The sequence below is a fragment of the Callospermophilus lateralis genome, chromosome 14 (assembly GCF_048772815.1).
Source record: "Callospermophilus lateralis isolate mCalLat2 chromosome 14, mCalLat2.hap1, whole genome shotgun sequence".
In the NCBI taxonomy this organism is placed as follows: domain Eukaryota; kingdom Metazoa; phylum Chordata; class Mammalia; order Rodentia; family Sciuridae; genus Callospermophilus; species Callospermophilus lateralis.
In genome coordinates, this window is record NC_135318.1 from 30,482,586 (window position 1) to 30,503,909 (window position 21,324).

At 35.7% G+C, this 21,324-nt stretch overlaps 1 protein-coding gene across 2 annotated transcripts in view; it reads right to left on the reverse strand.

The window, feature by feature from the left end:
- The window catches only part of Map4k3 (mitogen-activated protein kinase kinase kinase kinase 3), a 172,655-nt gene that overhangs the window by 93,313 nt on the left and 58,018 nt on the right, over positions 1-21,324 (reverse strand). For both annotated transcript variants that reach the window (XM_076833921.2, XM_076833920.2), the window contains exon 2: positions 18,570-18,627. In XM_076833921.2, coding sequence (XP_076690036.1) covers positions 18,570-18,627 — 58 coding nt within the window. The remainder of the gene's footprint in view (positions 1-18,569; positions 18,628-21,324) is intronic.

Genomic DNA, 21,324 nt, shown 5'->3' on the forward strand with positions numbered 1-21,324 from the left:
GTAAGCCTCAGAGACTTTATTCATCATCACGTAACCTCAAAGGCACCAACCCAGAAGGACTGATCTTTGGAAAGCACTGAGGAGAGACAGGAAAAGGAGGGCATCTAATGATACAACTGAGCCGCTACAGTGGGCCTCACCTACCCTTGTAATTCTCCGATACACCCGTACACGACCCAAAACTCCCTGAATCATTTAAGCCACCATGAGCAGGGGTTTCTCTTTACTTACAAGAATCACAATTTGTACTGTGATCTTTGTACATATCACAGCCCTTACTATGCCAGAGAAAAGAGAATGAAACAAAAGATATCTAAGTTGGGAAGGAAATGTATATTTACCTCTGTTCACAGATGACATGAAATTACATGTTTAAAACTCTTAAATAGTCTACAAAGAAATTTCTAGAACAAATGAATTCAGCAAGCTAGCTGCAGGATAAAAAAAGTCAACACATACAATCAGTTGCATTTATATCCAATAAACAATCTGAAAGGGAAATTACAACAATCCCAGTTACAAGAGCATCAAAAGAAATAAAATACTTAGTTATAAACTTAACCTTAGAGGCAAAAGACTTGTAGGTGCAAACTATAAAACATTACTGAAAGGAATGAGATATCCTATGTTCATAGACTGAAAGACGATATGTAGTCAAGATGTCCATCTAACCCAAAGTAATCTATGGAATCAATGCAATCCCAATCAAAATCTCCAAAAACGTTTTTTGCAGAAGTAGAAAAGGCAATCCTAAAATTCACATGAAAACACAAAGGATCCCAAATAGCCAAAATAATCTTGAAAAAGAACAAAGCTAGAGACCTCATACTTCCTGATTTTAAAACATTTTACAAAGCTACAGTAACCTAAACAATTCGGTACTGGCGTAAAGACAAACACATGACCAATGCAATAGAATAGCCTAGAAATAAACCCACACATATTCTGTTAAGGCTCTTTTACATAGTGCCAAGATTACACACAAAGTAAGAACATTCTCTTCAACAAATGGTGCTGGGAAAATTGAATATCAACATGTAATGAAATAAAATTGGACACTTCTCTTACATATATAAAAATCAACTCATAATGTTTTAAAAACTTAAGTGCAAGACCTGAAACTATAAAACTCCTTTAGAAAATAAAGGCAAAATAATGCATAACATTGGTCTTGTCAAAAATACAGGCAACAAAAGCAAAAACAGAACAATTGTGACTGTATTAAACTCAAATCTTTGCATAGAAAAAGGAATCATCAGCCAATTGGAAAGGTAACAACCAAATGGAAGAAAATATCTGCAAACACTATATCTGATAAGAGTTAAATATCCAAAATACATGAGGATTTCCTACAACTCAAGAGAAGACAACAACCTTAACAATTAAAAATGAACAAAGGACGAGGAATATATTAATTAGTTTGATTTAATCATTTCACAACATATACATATCAAAACATTATGCTGTAATACCCATAAATATATACAACCTACATTTGTCAATTTTACATTAATAATGCTGGGGATTATTTTCTTACTGAACAAAGAACTTGTCTCTCCAAAGACATTCAAATGGCCAATGTGTATGTGAAAGATGCCAGCATCACTAATCATCAGAGAAATGCAAATCAAAATTATAATGAGAGGGCTGGGACTGCAGCAAAGTGGTAGAGCACTTGTCTAGCACATGTGGGGCACTGACTGGGTTTAATCCTCAGCACCAAATAAAAATGAATAAATAAAATAAAGGTCTTATATCCATCTACAACAAAAATAAATAAATGAGATTATAGTGAGAGGGCTAGAGTTGTAGCTCAGTGGTAGAGTGCTTGTTAGTATGTCTAAGACAGCAGAGAATAAACAAACAAGCAAACGAAAACCATGGTGAAGACTCAGCTCCAACCTGTTAGGATGGCTACTATGAAACAAACAAAAAATAAAAGCAATAAGTGTGGGTGAAGATGCTGATAAATTGGAACTCCTATGCACTACTGCTGGGAATGTAAAATCATGCAGTTGCTATGGAAAACAGTATAGAAGTTCCTCCAAAATTTAAAAAAGCTGAGTGAGCACACCTGTAATTCCTACTGCTGTAATCCCAGTGATTTGGGAGGTTGAGACAGGAGAATCACAAGCTCTGGGTCAGCCTTAGCAACTTAGAAAGACCCTGTCTCAAAATAAAAAATAAAAGGGATTGAGGAAGTGGCTCAGTGGTAAAGCATACCTGAGTTCAATCCCCAGTACCATGATGATGATGATGATGAAAAAATAATAATAGCACCATATGATCCAGCAATCCCACTCCTGAGCAGATGCCCAAAAGAACTGTAATCAAAATCTCAAAGAAAGACTTGTGCCCTCTTGTTCATTGCAGCATTATTCATAATAGCTAAAAGGCAGAAACAACCCAAATGTCCAACGGTGGATACATGGCTAAAGAATATGTGAAACACACACACACAATTATCTCTCTCTCTCTCTCTCTCTCTGTATGTATGTATGTATATATATATATATATATCTCCACATATGCACACAATGGAATATTATTCTTTCTTAAAAAAGAGGTCTTATCATACGCTGAAACATGAATGGACCTGGAGAATAATATGCTCAATGAAAGGAACCAGTCCTACAAGGACAAATATTGCGTGATTCCACTTATATGAGGTATGTAAAGTAGTTAAACTAACAGAAGAAGAAAGTAGAATGGTCAATGCAGACACAGAGTAGAAGAGGAAACATGAAGTTAGTGTTAAATAAATACAAATTTCAGTAATGAAACATGAAAATGATCTAGAGGTTTACAACATCCATCTTACAGTTAACAACACTGTACTTCAATTTATTAAGATGGTAGGTCTCAAGTTGTATATTTTTACCATGATATTTTTTTAAAAAAAAAATGCCCTATGAATGCTTGCTTTGCATGCACAAAGCCCAGGGTTCAACCCCTAACACCACAAAACAACAACAACAACAACAAAAACAAACAAACAAACAAACAAACACAATCCTATGGCCAAAGAGAAAAGTTTTGATTTGGACTATGGAAAACAAATAAGGTTTCTTATGCATATGTTGTGGGTATTTCATTCACAAATCTTCAAACTTCTATATTATTTTAAAAATAAAGAAGTGGGAACAAATACCTATACTCTTCTTCTTTTTTTTTTTTTTCAGTTGTAGATGGACATAATACCTTTATTTTATTTCTTTATTTTTATGTGGTGCTGAGGATTGAACCCAGTGCCTTACATGTGCTAGCAAGTGCTCTGCTGCTGAGCTACACCGCCAGCACAAATATCCATACTCTTCATAAAGGTATGTTACAACCAGCTTTAATTTTCCATTTGTTAAGTGGCACGTTATGGTATGGTTATAAGGCATCCCCCTAAATGCTCACATGTTATTGCAGGAATGTTCAAAGGTGAAACAAATAGACGTTAAAAGCTGTAATCTCATCACTGGATTAACCCATCCGATGAATTAATAACCTGAATGGATTACTGGATGGTAACTGAGAGGCAGCTGGGGTGTGGCTGGAGGAAGTAGGTCATTGGGGCATCAATGAGAGAAAATGTCTTTTCTCTCCTTTCCAGCTGCCATAAACAGCAGCTCTCCTTCGCCATGCCCTCTCGCCATGATTTTCTGTCTCACCTCAGGCCCAGAGCTATGAAGTCAGCTGACCACAGACTGAAATCATGAGCCCAAAATAAACTTTTCTTCCTCTAAGTCGTTCTTGTCAGGTATTTTTGGTCATAGCAACAAGAAGTTGATTAACAAAGGTACCATTCAACATAATTTTTAAACTCCACTTCATGCTGTAGAAGCAATAAATGGCATTACCAGCATTTCAGTAATACATGACATGGCTAACATCCCAGAACTTTGATTCTCTCTCTCTTTTTTTTTGGGGGGGAGGGGGGGTACTGAGGATTGAATCCAGGGACACCTAAACACTAGCCCCAGCCCCAGCCCTTTCTGTTTTTTATACTGAGGCACTCACTAAGTTGCTTAGAGCCTCGATAAGTTGATGAGGCTGGCCTTGAATTTGTAATCCTTCTGCCTTGGCCTCCCAGATCCTTGGGAATACAGGCATGTGCCACACACCCAGCTGTGATTCTCTAAAAAGAAGCTACCTCAAACTACCAGAGAATACAGGAAATACACTAAATGAAATCCAATTATCACCTTTAAAATATGTAAATAAAATAAAATTCCAGTGGCTTATTTTAAAAAGATGAGAAACTAGCTTAAGTAGTTATAATAACAATTTTCTTCCTAAAACCAAATAACTAACTCTCACTTTTTAGTTTTAATTTGGGGGATATATTCTGGCCCTGATTAATACTACAAAGAAATACAAAGGCAGGGGCACCCTATCACTGAGCTACATCCCCAGCCCTTTTTAAATTTTTGATTTTTAAAAAATGTTGAGAATGGGTCTAAATTGCTTGGGGCCTCACTAAGTTTCTCAGGCTGGTCTTGAACTTGCCATCCTCCAGCCGCTGGGATTACAGGTACATGCTACAGGTAAGGACAGAATAAAAGAACACTAGGCATGGTGTAGATTTTAAGGGAAGTAATTCTACCGACTTCTATACATACTTCAAAACAAATTAAAAAAATAAATTATAATGATTTTATACCAAAGTAGTTTGTGCCAGATGATTAGGTTTAATTTTTGGAAAAAATAATGAAACTGTGATACCAGCTCCAAAAGTCATACTTTAATGCTTGTTTTTCAACCCTGTTTTCTAATAGCTGTCCCCATGAAATTTTATGCCACAAATATTTTGAATATCTATTTATATGTGTGTATGTATACGTTTATGCATAAAAAGAATGAGTTTTTTTCCCTCTTCTTTTGTGTGGATGTGAGTGTTTATGAGAACTGAACACAGGTCCCTGAACATGCTGGGCAAGTACTCTATTGCTTAGTCACGGTCCCAAACTGTTTGTTTTTTTGAGACAGGCTGGTTTTGAACTTGCAATCCTCCTGCCTCAGTCTCCTGTTCATGTGCCACTATGCTGGCGATTCCACCACCTTCTTATTTTAAAGAAATATTTGAGAAAACACTCTCAAATGCAAACAAATTATATGCAGGTTGTGAGGGCAGAATGGCTTAACCTGAGATTACTGACTTAACCTGTGAAATCTCTGTTTCTTACCATGATTCAGCTCTTCTTTTGAGAGCCAATTTACCCATGCATGTCTGACTGAAGACCCCAAAACAAGGAAGATAATATAACTTGCTTAGTGAGAAACTTTGTTGTTTAAAATCACACAAACTTTGGGAGTGGCAAAAGCTGCTCTAGAGTTAGACTGCCAGGGTTCAAATTCCAGCTCTCTACTCAATTAGGGCAAAGTACTAAAACTTTCAGTACTTTAGTTTCCTTAACTATAAACCTTTGTAGAATAAATGATGTAACAGCCACTCTGTCTGTGATGGCAATAAACACTGGGTATTGAGGGACCTGTTCAACACTCAAGGGAAATAGGAAAAGGTGCCACATAAGGACATTCCCTAATGATTTGCCACTCTGATGCAAGATAAAGAGGGAGAAAGTGCCTCTTCTACCTTTACAGACAGGAAAACCAACATCAAATGCTGACAGGAAAGAAGGTTCATAAAATGCAACTTGAGATTTGTGAAAAAATAGTGGACTGAGGTCTTACTGGTACCTTGTTTTGCTTTTTAAATTCTGCTCTACAATTTAATATGTACTTCTCTCATGAACATACAAAAACAATACTATCCTATTTTCCCACTGAATTTCCTTGTTTATCGATCTCAGTATTTTTCATTGTGTTGGAAAAGGAATGAATTTCCGCACTTAGAAGAGTTTCTCCTAAAAAGTTGCTATCTAAAAATTAATCACTTACCTGTCTGCATTTATATTCTATTTTAGCAACTGGTATTGCAAACAATACCACGAATGAGTAATTGTAAGTAACTTTAAAATTCTAACTTGAAATCACTAAAATAAAAAGACAAAAAAGAAAGAAAAAAGAAAGATTTAAGAGACCTATAACAAAATGACAGTTGTTGTAAGCCTAAAAGTACATGAGTTCTACTCTACTAGCCAGCTCTGACACACAACTATTCATCTTACTTTATTTTTAAATTTTTGTTCAAAATGGGCCAACAGCTGACAATGTTCTAGTCCAATCCGATTTAAGACTATAGCAACAAACTTGTAATCTCACAAAATCTGGTTAATTGTCCCACTGCAATGAGTAAAACTGCACATCAGAGGAACTTACAGCCATCTCACCAAAAAAGGGAAGACTGAATTCAACACAATCTCTTTATGTCAAAGTGAGTGATATTTTCCAGGAAGAGGGGCATGTTTCATTTTTTCTGATATAATTTTATACTGCTAAATCTCTACAGTCTGTGATTTTCAACAAAAAGTTTCTCACTAAGTAAGCAAGCTATATATTCAAAGACACAGTTTGTTACAACACTCTATAGCGACACCATTCTTGGAAGAAACAGCTTCCTGTGGAGTGTAGGTTTCAACTGTTTCTCTTTGCTCTGATATATAACCAGGAGGATTTTACTGTCACTTGAGATTTCTGTGACCTAAGAGTCGTGTTCCATTTTATGTCAGGGTATGAAGAACAGCTTACTAATTATACTGACTGCATTGTATTCTTTTAAGAGTTTGTTTGCTGGCTTATATTTTTGTTTATTCTGCATCAATTTCTGCTAAGATATCTAATTTGGGCAAATATACTGATTTTGAAGAATCATGTTTATTTTACCCCAGTGAAGTTCATTTACACATTTAACATACATAACAATCACTAGTTGAAGTGATACACACACACACACACACACACACACACACACACACACGTCTGGCTCAATCTGATACAAAGAACTCCCACACCACGGCCAAACTTTGGAAGTGGCGAAAGCCGCTCTAGAGTTAAACTGCCAGGGTTCAAATTCCAGCTCTCCATTCAATTAGGGCAAAGTACTAAAACTTTCAGTACTTAAGTTTCCTTAACTATAAAAACCAGGGATAATGATACAAGACAACATATGCAAAGCACTTAAAACAGTGCCTGGCACAAATTAAGTTTGAATAAATGTTAGTTATTCAGTAGCAATACATGGCATAAACAAATTCATCTCTACCTTATTAGCTGCCAGATTTTCCTCATTAGTTTGATTTATCCAGTAAGTATTTACTGAGTGCCTACCAGGTGCCAGACAATGTGGCAGGCAGTGGGAATCTATATTATAAAGAAAAAGGATATAAAGTTTGTCCTCAAGAAATGACAGTCTAGTGAAATCTGCAGCACCACCAGATTCTCAACAACAGCTATTTTTCAATTTTTTAAAGGCTAAAACATGTCTTTATTTTTAGGAATAGCTCTTTACAATTTTTTTTAAATCAAAGCTGGGAAATTATGCAAAATGAGATGAAGTGGTCACCAACTTACAGCGAATGATGCTAGCAAAGTAAATATGACTACATAATTAAAAAAAAAAAAAGGAAACCAAAACTTTACAACTTTACAAGTACTGAATATACATACTCTAAAGAAATCCTGTTCCATGGCCAGTTGCCCAGCACTAGTCTTATCTCTCAGAAATCCACCCTGGGCCTCTGCCTGGTCTCTCTTCCTCCCATTTCTACCAGGTTGCTACTTATGGGATTCAGGCTCCCTCAGGCATGGGGGATTACGCTCAAGATAGCAGTGTTCACTACTGTTCTTCTCCACCCTCGCCTGGCTTTCAACTCCTACCGTGCTCGTCTCTACCTGGTATTTTATCATGCACCACTTTTGAACATCATCTTTTTCTTTTTCTTTTCCTCCTTTTTCTGAGGGAAAGGGGGTTACTGGGGATTGAACTCACGGGTGCTCTACCACTGAGCTACATTCACAACCCCTTTTATTTTTTGAAACAAGATCTGGTTTAAGTTCTCCGGGCTGGCCTCAAACTTGTGATCCTCCTATACTATTAGTCTCCTGAGAAGCTGGGATTAGAGATATGTGCCACCGTGTCCAGCAAACATCATTTTTAATTCCTTTTCTATTCTTGCATTTTCATCAAATCTTTCCTAGTTACCAGAAGGAAAATGCTGCTTCCTTTCTTCCTGCTAAGAAAGAACTAGTCCTAGTAGTCCTACTAGCAGTATTAACTACCTATACCCAGTGAGGACCTATTTAGTAGTCTAAAAATTTGTTTTAAGTATTAATACCACAACAAGCATTATTTTAACAACTTTCGTGAGAAATAAGTCACTTAACTTAAAACTATAATCCAATAGTTTTTAATATATTCACAGCCATGTACAACCATCACCACGACTAAGACATTTCAGTCTCATCAGCAGTCACCCGTCATTCCCACCACGCCTTCCCCAGCCCTAGGTAACCACTAATCTACTTTCTATATCCACAAATATGCCTGTTCTGGACATTTCATTTAAACAGAATCATTTGTGACCAGCTTCTTTCATTTAGTATAATATTTGATCCATATTATATACACATTTATTTTTACTAAATAATAGTAAATGTGGATCCACCATGTTTCATTTTTACACTCAATAGTTTTTATATATTGTTTTCACTTTGGGCTATAATAAACAATGCTACTATGAACATTTGTATACAAGTTCTTATATATACATATGCTTTCATTTCCCTTGAGAATATATCTAACAGTAAAAACGCCGAGTCATATGGTAACTCAATGTTTAACAATTCTGACAAACTGCCAAATGACTTTCCAAAGTGGGCGCACCATTTTATATTACCACCAGCAACATGTAAGGGCTCTAATTACTCTACAATCTTACCAACCCTTATTATTGTCTATCTTTATTATAAATATCCAAATTAGTATGAAGGGCATCTCTAGCTTTGAGTGCATTTCCTTAATAACTAATGATGTTGAGCAACTTTTCATGTTTATGTTGGCCACCTGTGTTAAGACTTTGCCCAGTGAGAATGGGTTACTTCTCTCTTTTGAATTCAAAGAATTCTTTATATATTCTGTATTTAGTCTCTTATCAACATAACTTATATATTTTCTCCAATTCTGTGCACTCTCTTTAAACTTTGTTGATGGTTATCATTTTTCTTGACAAAAAAAAATCTTAATTTTGATGTAATTCAATTTATCTGATTTTTTTGGTCATACCTTTAGAAGCACTGCCTTAACCCAAGATCTCAAAGACATTCTAATGCTTTCTTATAGCAGCTTTACAGTTCTAACATGGAGATGTATGATCTGATTTGAATTAATTTCCAAATATGCTGTGAAGTAGACATCCACCTGCATTCTTTTTCATGTGGATATTCAGTTGTCCACCTCCCACCACTTATTAACTTGTCTTAGCACTATCTTTTCTCTTGACTTATCTTGGCACTGTTCTCAAAAATTAATTCACCAAAAAGGTCAGGGTAAGTTCCAGACTCTCAAGTCCATTCCACTAATATAGCTATCCTTGTGCCAGTACCACAATGTCTTGATTACCATAGCTCTGTAGTAACTTTTAAAATGGTTGGTATAGGGGCTGGGGATTTGGCTCAAGAGGTAGCGCGCTTGCCTGGCATGCGTGCGGCCCGGATTCGATCCTCAGCACCACATACAAACAAAGATATTGTGTCCGTCGATAACTAAAAAATATATATTAAAATTCTCTCTCTCTCTCTGTCTTAAAAAAAAAAAAACAAAAACTAAAAAATAAATATTAAAATTCTCAAAAAAAAAAAAAAAAAAGGTTGGTATAAAGAAAGCCTTCCAACAATGTTCTCACAGTCAGGATTATTTGGGCTCTTCTGAATCCCTTACATTTTCACATGAATTTGAAGAACATTTTGTTAATTTCTGCAAAAGTCCAAGCTGGGATTTTGATCGTAATTGTGTTCATTCTGTAGATCAGTTTGGAGAGTGGTGTCTTCTTAACTATACTGACTTCTAGTCTGTTAACTTGGGATGTCTTCACACTTATCTAGATCTTCCATTTATTTTAACAGATTTAGTTTTCAGTGTACAAGTCTTGCAATTTTTTAAAAATAAAAGGCATACAGATTGAAAAGGAAGATTATATTTTGCAGATGATATAATCTTACTTGTAGAAAATTCTTAAGAATCCATTAAGAAACTATTAAAATGGGTAAGTTCAGCAAAGTTGCAAGGTACAAGAACAATATACAAAAATCAATTGTATTTCCACCTGTGAACAATGAACACCTGAAAATGAAGTTAATAAAAATAATTCTAATAGCATCTCATTGGATTGGTGTTGGGCAACAGGTCACAGTAATGTTAACTACAAAATGTACAGTAATTTTAATTACAAAAGGAATAAAATACGTAGGTATAACTTTAACAAAACTAACGAAAGACTTACTGAAAACTGCAAAACATAATTCTTGAGAAGAATGTGTACTCTGCTGCCACTGGGTAGAATGTTCTATAGATGTCTGTTAGATCGAGTTAGTTTATCTCCTACCCTTTCACTTTTTTTGTACTGCTGAGGATTGAACCCAGGGCCATCCACATGTTCAAGTACTCTACCACTGAGCTCTATCCTCAATTTTATATTTATTTCTAGTTCCTTGTTGACCTTCTTCCTAATTCAATCTATTAATGAAAGTTGGGTTATCAAAACTGCCAACTATTATTGTTGAATGGTTTACTTCTCCCTTCAACATGCCAGTAAAGAAAGTACAGTTTCCTTTCAAGACTACTGTTCTAACAAAACGTATATTTTCTTAATAAAATATTAGTTCCAGGTCTTCACAATGAAATATTAGACCATGTTGTAAATTCTATACATCGTTACAAGAAAGAATAGAATATAATCTTTCACTTAACCACAAAAAAATGGAAGCAAATAACTAGATAGGAAATTCACTCATGAGTAGTTTTTAAAACAGCGAAAAGTTTATCTACTTTGGAATAGGGTCTTGTCTAACTCTCTTACTGACTAATTTTCCTATAATCCTAAAATTTTCTAGAGAAAAGGTCTTTTAATAGGTAAAATTGATTATATATATTGCTTTAAAGTCATGTTCTGATGACTGCTCTTGAATTATAAACATGGCTATGTTAATATTCATAATCAAAAATGACTGATTTCAAACACTGATTAGGTACATAACACTGCACAACAATTCTGTTGCTAATAACTAGTTAATTTCTTCTTCCTATTCCCTGCAATGGCTTTAAAACAACAAAAAGTCACTTCTGTTATTCTTCAAATATCCTATGTACCCAGCCCCTGCTTCATTCTCAGCTAAGGTCATTGTTTCCCCCAACTGAGAGAGGCTGGGTAATGTGGTCTCCAGAGTCTTACATTTGTGTGGCTACATAATTTAGCAACAGAAAATGAGCAGAACTGGTTTGTGACCTTCAATCTCACTTCCTTAAGAGAGGAAATTGTTTGTCTGAAAATACCCATTTCTCTCCCTGAAAACTGAAGATGAACACACGGGTGACCCAGCCTCACATAAGCACATGAATGAGCACTGCACTGGGTGATGGAACAAAAAACAGAGAAACTCATGCATCTCTGAACTGCTGACATCAGTTTGCCTCAGAATTGTTCTGTAAGACAGAACAAACTTCTGTCTGTCTTAGGTCTCTTAGTCTTTCCTCTCCGCTGACTTCTTCCTTTCAGCCTACAAATATGCTCAAATTACCATTAAAACGTCCCTTAATCTTGTTTCCCCTGTATTAAACTCATCTCCTTGTTGCTTTTCACAGGCAGATTTCTTCAGAGAAAAGTCTGGGTGGTGTTTTCTTTGCATTACTTTCTCAAATTTGCATTGTTTCTCACCTCACTACAATCTATATTTTTTACCCTCTTACTGCTGGAATTACTCTTGCTAAGGCCTACGTTGTTCTAACTCCCAAATCAAAGGTCTCTTATCAATTCTCAGCATGATACTGACGATGCCTTCTTCCTTTCTGAAACTCTCCAACTACATTTACTACTGTACACCAGTAATTGCCAAGTCCATGCCTCCAACCAAGTTGCAAAACTACGCATCAAGTGGACATTGTGTACATCTACATAAGCAATTTCTAAACATCTCATGATCAACATATCTCAGATGAAAAAAATACATTTTTTCTACAATCTACTTTCTAAATCTCTCTCAATTCCAGCCCCATCATAACTATCTTAATTCAAATCCTTACAAAAATCTTCAAATTGGCCATTGGGGCATACTACTATGCATATCCCTAAAAGTCATTCTTTTCTTCTTGGTCACACTACATCTGAGCAATAGCTACATACTAGACACACTTCAAATCTGAATTTCAACTAGACGCTTATTGATGTCAGATTGAATCCAAATTTATTCGTGTATTCATTTGTACATGTATATGTATAGAAAAAGAGATACACGTTCCTATTTTCCAGGATGACCATCTCATGTATTTATCTCTCTCACTAAATCTCTAATACACAATCCAATTCTCATTCTAAATATCCTAGAGGTTCCGAAAGAAAATGAACGCAAACGGATAAGAATACATCTTCCCAATATCCACCAACCTGCCTGCGTATGTACTCATACTCAGTCTTACCTCTTAACATGAATCAATTGCCTCTGCTCTTAGTCTTATACCTTGAATACTGTCTTTCCATCATCTCAAGCTCTTCATTCTGAGAGAAGACTCTTTCTTCATCTCCCCTTCCATTCCTCCCATTCTCTCCTGAACCAGCTCCACAAGTTCACTGACCTAATCTTAACAAAATGCACCAAAGCCAATGTGCAATTTTCAGTCTTCCTCCACATCTCTCAGCATATCATCTGACACAGTTTTCATCTCCTGCCTTCCTCAAAGACTTTCTTCTATGGGTTTCCATCATAAAATATTCAGCAGGTGTGTTCCCTAGCTAAATGTAACTGGTTAACTTGTTCTCAAGCTCTTTGTTGGATTCTCCCCTAGCAGACCTCTAGTATTAGAATTACATAGGGTTCTAACTTCAGCTCCCCAACCCCAACCCTAACCCCAGCCTTCTCTCTATATACCTTCTTCCTAGGTGATCTCATCCCCTTCCAAAGCTTTAAGTACTGTTTATATTCTAAAGACCTTCAAATTTGCATCTGTAATCTAACTTTTCCAGGAGCTTCAGATGCATATATCAAACTGCCTAATCATATTCAAAATCTCCAACTGGATCTCTTAGCAAGACATGCAAAATATAGTAGAAGATGATTATTCATTTAATTGATCCCACTGCTCAGGCCCCAAACTCTCCAAACAATTTTCCACTACACTTCGAATAAAATCTACTCTTTAGGGCTGGGGATATATAGCTCAATTGGTAGAGTGCTTGCCTGGTATGCACAAGGTCCTGGGTTCAATCCCCAGCACATCAAACAAAACAAAAAAATACTCTTTATCACAGTCTTCTGGACCATCTATACTAGTTCTTACCTGGTTTCTCAACTCTATTTAATTCCATGTTCCTGATGGTTCAAAATGAGACAGTCATACTGGCCTCCTCTGTCTTCAAACTTGCTGTGTTCATTCCTATTTTAGAGCATTTCACTTGCCTTTCACTAGCTGGAATGGATTTGCCAATACTATCTTCTTATTAAATCTCAATCTAAATGACATCTACCTGTAGAGGCCTTGCAAAACTGTGACACTAGTATTACTAGTCCCCACCCACTTTCAACCACATGACCCTATTTTAGCTCATAAAATTATCTTATTTATGTGCTGTTTCCATATTTATTGTCTCTCCTGACTAAAATCTCAGCTTCTTAAATGAAGCCTCATCTGCTTTATTTATTACTTATGTGCCCAACACCTATACCAACATCTGGCACCAAGCAGACAACGAATAAATATTAATTACATGCCTGGCATGGACAGGTTCTTTACAAAATAATAACAAAAGGCCAAGAGGCATGTGTGGGTGTGTCGTGGTGGTGGGGTATTCCATCCCTAGAAGCAAAGAAATGCTAATTAACAGTAAGAGATCAATGATAACCTTTTTGAGAAAACATAGGGTGGCAAACAGATTGTTCATGGATGGCACTGACCATCAACATGGGTCACCTTGTGAGGCTTCAGGGAAGCACTAGAGAGCTGGGCCTTATTCATATGCATTCTTATGTATCCTTTGCAACATATTTTTACTGGTTCAGTTGTGTGCAAACCAACTGAACTGATCAAAGCAGTATGGTCTTTGAACTATGACCAGCTAGCTCCCTTTGTGGTCTGTTTACTTACATGTATATGTAAACATGTGTATATATGGTGTTTCTACACACAAAAAATCTGGAGAAAAATCACCAAAAAGCTGACAGTTATGATACAAAGTAAAAAAAAATAACGAATGACTTTAGTTTCTGTTTTTCGATAAACTATTTTTCTATTCTTATTATAATAACCGTTGTTTTTGCTATTTAAGCTAAAAAATAGTGTAAACTGATGGTCAATCAAAGGATATATTTGAGAAAAGAAAAACTTAAGCCACATGAATAAGATTAGAATTCATAATGAACCACCTTGAACTAACCTGACATTTAAACAATTTTGTTAAAATGTCTCAAGTTTTCATTTAGCTTTGAACCAGGTTCAAACTGGTTATCAGTTATTTTTTTAAAAAGGAATAAATGTATCAAACTAAAGGTGCAAATTCTTAAAACCCACCACATTATTTCAGATTTAATTTTTGTTTTCAAAAAGTAGAAGATTGGGCAGGGTGCAGTGGCGTACAACCCCAGCTACTCAGGAGACAGGGCAGAATGGTTTTGAGTTTAAAGTCAGCTTGGCAACTTAGTGAGACCATACCTCAAAATAAAACATGCTGGGATAAAGGGTGCAACTAATGTTAGAGTGGCCAGTACTGAGTTTAATCCTCAGCACTGTAAAAAAAAAAAATTTTAATTTAAAAAGTAGAAGATTGGCCATCAAAATTTTAACCTAGAAAAATGTGAGCATAACCCCACCCCTGAAGTAGACTTCTCCCATCTACTAAATCAAACCTGAAATTATTCAGTCTCTAGAGCTAACCATCAATTCACTGAAGAATATATTAAATGATACAGTGAGGCATCAACAAAATCCAGACTGAGGCGAAATACCACAAATGGCCAAGTTTCAACAGCAAAAATTTTATAAGAGTGAGGAGGTGCTGTGGAGTGATATTGGTCAAATTATACAATTATACATATGCAAGATGAATATGTAACAGCAAATTCTACCATTATGTACAACTATAATGCACCAATAAAAATACAAAAAAAAATAAACATAAAAGAAATGTAAAACATATCCACTATTTTCAATGTGTGGACCTTATTTATTAGTAAGAAACTATTATTGTCAATAGTATTATCGTTATACCTTTTTTATTTTTTAAGGCATATTTTAAAATCATGTAGTTTACCCAATCAAGTACATAATTCAACGATGGCATTTTTAGTAAATTCATCAGGTTTTTCAACCCTCACTATAAATCAGTTTTAGAATGGTTTCTATTACCTCTATAATATTCTATAAGTTCATTTAACTGCCAATCCACTCCTCTGCCTCCAACTCACCAGTCCACTAATCCCCTTTCCAGTTCTCCAAATTTGCCTTTTTTGAACATTTCATGTAAGAGAATCACAAAACAGGTGGTCTCTGTGCCTAGCTCCTTTCACTCAGCAAACTGTTTAGTTCATTTATTTCATAGCATGTACTAGAAGTTTTATTTTATCACAAAATAGTCTTCTATTATACATGTATGACATATTTTGTCCATTCATTCACCAGCTGATGGGCAGTCAGGATGATTCCAAGTCTGAGATATTATGAGTAATGCTGCTATGAACACTCATGTGTGAAAGTCACTGAGGGGGAAGATACGCATGAGAGGAACTGCTGAGTCATTACGGGAAATTTATGTTGAACATTTTAGGAAAGTGCCAAAATGTTTTCCAAAGTGGCATACTTTCCCAAATGCAGTGTATGGAGTTTCCTGTTTGTGGCTCTGGGTTCTTATCCTCTAGCTATTTTGGGGGAAATATTAAGGGCCAAAATGATACAATGTTGGGATCTGATTCAAAGTAGAATGTAGATAGTAGATAAAATAAGGTTGGTCACACCTTAATAACTGTATCAGTGGTGGCAGAATTCTCAGCCACCTGACTATGACTACTTGGTACATACTCTGTGTCAGGCATTATTGTTTAAGTGCTTTAGATATTTAAGACCATTTAATCCTTATAATAACCAGAAGAGGAAGTTACTATTATTATCCCCATTTCAGAGATGAAAAAACAGAGGTCCAGAAAGCTTGAATAATGTACTCCACTCTGGACTAGAATCAAAATAGCCTGCCTTCAGAGACTGTACTTCACCAGTGGGCAGAGCTTACCAACAAGAAAACACGTCTCCTAAGATATGAACAAAGTAAAACAGAGAAATTAAATATAAAAATTCAGATGGCTTCTATGAACATAAGTAGAAAATCCAAGTAGAAAATCACTCACACACACACACACACACACACACACACACACACACATAAAAATATGGTAATAACCCTTTATCTCTTAGTCGTACAATATGAATAATTTTATTCATTTTACTTAGTTATATATTTTACTTTTAATACATGGATCAATATATTGATATTGGATACTTGGCAATGCTCAAGATTGACAGCATCACAACTCAAACATTATATAAATCAGAAAAAAACTGCCTTGATGAACAAATAGATTTTTCAAGTTTGTATGGGGAATTGAATCCAGGGATACTTTACCACTGAGCTATATCTCCAGACATTTTTATTTTGAGCAGATAGGGTCTCACTAAGTTGTTGAGGCTGCCCTTGAACTTGTGATACTCCTGCCTCTGCCTCAAGTAGCTGGGATTTCAGATAAGCACCACCACCATGCCTGACTTTTAAGTTTCTAATTTTCAAGGTAATTTTTTTTGGGGGGGGGGGCGGGGTGGAGTATACTGGGGATTGAACTCAGGAGCACTAGACTGCTAAGTCACACCCCTGAACCTATTTTGTACTTTATTTAGAGACAGGGTCTCACTGAGTTACTTAGTGTCTCACTGTTGCTGAGGCTGGCTTTGAACTTGTGATCCTCCTGCCTTAGCCTCCTGAGCAGCTGCGATTATAGGAATGCACCACTGTGCCCAGCTTCAAGGTAATTTTAAAATGTACTGAGTTCTAGTGCCAGGCCCTGAGTTTAGTGCTAGTGGCACAAATTTGATTAAAATATGGAAACAAAAAAAGAAAAGTCTAGAAGGATAAGATAGCTATTGTACATGCTTTAACAGAGTGATTGATTCCTCCAGATGTGTCCACTTAATCATTCCAGGGTCAGAGAGGCTTTCTGAAAAAGAAGACACTCTGCTGATGTGAGGGGCTGATTTATGTACAAACCACTTCTGATTAGGATCATTTCATCAAAAAACACAGCCACTTCTTAACGATGAAAAAGAAGACCCTGCTTTAAGTGCCGAACCTTTAATTTCTTTTTATAACCTCAGATTTCAACAAATTCAAATAGCCTTCTTAAGTTTCTAAAAATTAAAGAATAGAAGATTTGGGGAAATAAAGAAACCTTTTCTTATGATATTAGAATGTAACTAGACTATCTAAGATCTGTAAACACGTGTAATGAAAAAAAAATGTTCTTTACTCACTATATTTCCGTGTGGTGTGAGCACATTCAACAAATCCTTAAATTTTTGTCTTAACGGTACTTCTAAGCAGTTTACTGATGAGCTATATCAAGATAGGCAAACTATAAACAGTAGGGGGCCTGGTTTCTAAGAATGATTTTTTTAGCTAAGAATATTTTTTATATTTTGGGAGAGAGGGAAGAGTCCAGGGAAGAAAATGGCCTGCAAAGCCAATAATATTTATCATCTAGCCTTTTGCAGAAAAAGCTTGCCCACCCTTCAAAACTCTGGATGGATTTATGTTCATATGAAGTTGAAACCTGAAGGCACCCTAACTGCTACGGACCCATCTGGACACTAGCACAATTACTTGGCTTACAGGAGGAGGTCTAAGAGAAAGCAGGAAGGGATTGAGCTCACAAAGATGTGGGTTTCAAGAGGGTGGGGTAAATCCAAAGGGAAAATATAGTTAAAGCGGATAAAATATATGAAATCATCCTTATGGATTTTATAACACGTCACTCAAGGTGAAAGGTAACTATTAGGATGCTAATGGTACATAGGTTTGAGAGTTGGGTCTACCAAGAAAACAAAGTAAGATACCTGAAGCACCATGCCCAAGTTCACGTAGCAAATGGACAGGAGACAAAGAACTAGAGTACAACCTCCCAGATCTCAATTCTCTTCCTCCCACTGCCCCGCCACAGGACAATGTAGCCTTGGAAACACACTACTATAACTAACTTCTTACAAGTTAGCTCCACTGGATTCAGAAGGCACTAACCAGGAGAGCTCCCCTCTCATCCCCAAAGCAGACAACCAGTTCTATTTCCCAGAAAGTACTGGGACAGAAGGTTGACCAAACATCATTAAAATAAGCCTTAAGATGGCAAAAGCAATAAGAAACATCAAATGTCAAATAATTTACCTGGTTCCAATTTTATTACTTTAATTGCTGCTAATTCACCGGTGTTAACATTCCGGGCCTAAAGAAAGAAAAAGAAAAGATTATCTTTCGTTTTCACTGAAAAGAAACAAGTGATCTGTATTTACAAAATAAACAGTAGTATATCCATCTCAGTGATTTCAGCATTAACTCAGGTATACTTAACATGGAAGTAACAACAGCTAACACACAAAGCCTCAGTACTTGCAGACATTATTCTAAATGTTTTTATGTTAATTCATTAAGTCCTCACAGCACTCTTATTAAGATAGGAACTAATGTCATTCCCATGTTGCGAATAAAGAAATGAAAGTATAGAGTAGTTAAAGAACTTGTAAGGCCATATATCTGGTAAGGGACAGTGTTGGAATTCAAACCCAGGCAGTTTGATTCCAGAGTCTAAGCTATTAAGTACTACACTATATAGCTATTCATTCAAAGATTGGTAAAAATTTTGAGTTAATGAACTTGCCTTAAATTTTTTCACATAAAACCTACAGAATATGAAAGGTTAATTTAATTATCTAATTAAGAGAACAACCCCCTTACATCCTTTTAAACCTGATGGTAATGTCAAATAATTGTATTCAATATAAACCAAATATATTTTTGCAAGTCTCATTAAAAATAAAAGTCACTTTAAAAATCAACTCATAATATTACATTCCTGGTACTTAAAAGTGTAGTTATATCTGAATAAGCAAAAACTTCCTTTCAACTTGCATAAAATGGCAATAATTCTTTGCAAATTTAAAATACTTTAAAATTAGATATTTAAAACTGTTAACTGAAATGCAGGTAAATTTTCTTATCAACCAAAAGAGAACATATGCAAATACCAGATCACAGGAAGATTCATTCATATAACCAGGATTATCAATTTGCAATACTCCCTTACTAGTGGATTGGTGGAGATCTGTGAATCACCTAGCAAGAACTCACAATACCATTAACAAAGGAATCCTTCTAAGAATACCAGGGCATTAAAAATACAGGCAAAGGATCTATGAAGGTAGATATGAGGCACAGCCATCATTAAAAATACAAAATTTTAGCTAGGCTTGGTGGCACAAGACTGCAGTCCCAAATACTAGGAAGGCTGAAGCAGGAGGACTGCAAGTTTGAGGCCTGCCTCAGTAACTTAGGGAGACCTTGTCTTACAAGGGAGGGTTGTGGGGGTAGCCTGGGAGTGTGGCTTAGTGGTAGAGAGCCCCTGGGTTCAATCCCCAGTACCAAAATAAAACAACAACAACACAAAAATCTTTTAACTCAAAAGAACAATAAAAGAATTAAACCCTGCCAACAAATTAAAAATTAAACTTGTAATTTGCAAGAAAAAATTTTTTAAATGGCTTCTTCAAATAAAATCCCTGATAAACACCTGAATGCCCACTGCAGTACACACCAGATGAGAATACTTTATTTCAAACTAAACTTAAATTCCCATTAAAAGAGATAAGTGTGTCAAATAGTGCTGGATAAATATTTGTCTCTTTATCTCTAGGATGAATATACATAAACGACAAAGCAGAATTCCATTCTGGGAGCATTTTTAAAGGAGGGCGGCATGTACCTGGATAACACACAGGTTATCTCTTTTCAACATCAGTTAGAAAGCTTCTAAACTCTGCCACAACTTGCCTCTCCTTAAACTTAGATGTCCTTTCTCCTTCCTTCTGCTCTTCAAGTCCCATCATTTTTAGCATCTTCTGCAAATAAGACAAGAAGCTATTCTAATTCTCAGCATTTAAAAATCACACCATGATTTGTTTGTTTATTGAAAAGAAATTTAGGGGTACAAATGTAGGTCAGTGGTACAGCATTTGCCTACCATGCCACAAGGCCCTGGGTTCCATCATCAGAACAAAAAACAAACAAACAAACAAACAAACCCTAATTAAAGGAAATTCATAGTATGGATTATCGGGTGATTCTATAAAGGAACAACAGAGAAATGTGAATTCATACGCAGGGTTTATTGTTTACAGCTGAAATTCTGTTCCCAGTGACCACATGAGGGCACACTCTCTTTTGAAGTTACACAGAATCTTTCCAAAATGGTTGCTGTACACAATGTACTCTGCTAAAAATAGATTTACAAACAGTTAAAACTCACTTATTTAACAGAAAAACCATGACAGTTAACTACTGATGAGTAGTTAATCAGTCAATATTTACTACTGGCGTAAATTATGAATATAATATTTCAAAATGTATTATCAATCCAGAATTTTCAAAGGCTAACAGGTTTTTTAAATATTTTTTTTTTAGTTATAGGTGGACACAATATCTTTATTTTATATTTATGTGGTGCTGAGGATCAAACCCAGTGCCTCTCACATGCCAGGCAAGCACTCTACCTCTGAGCCACAACCGCAGTCCAAGGATAACAGTTTTAAAATTAGGGTTTGTTAGAGTAAATAGAAAATCAGATAGTTAAAATGATTAATGTTTTTTTTCTTCCTATGCTATCTAAAACATGTTCTAATATGTAACTTATTCTTAAGATACTTCACCAAAAAAAAGATGAATTACTTAAAAAAACCAGAAAACGTCAATTTCTGAGCCTTTGCTCATCAAAATTCGTGTTTACTAGTGAAGACTTTTTAGAGCATTCTGATTCATCAATAACCTTGGTCTTCTGGCTAAAATAAATTACATTTTGCTGTTATCTATTCCTGTTATCCCTAGTTTTTCTAATGTTTTGAACATAAAGAGGTGCTGAATTTTGTTGAAT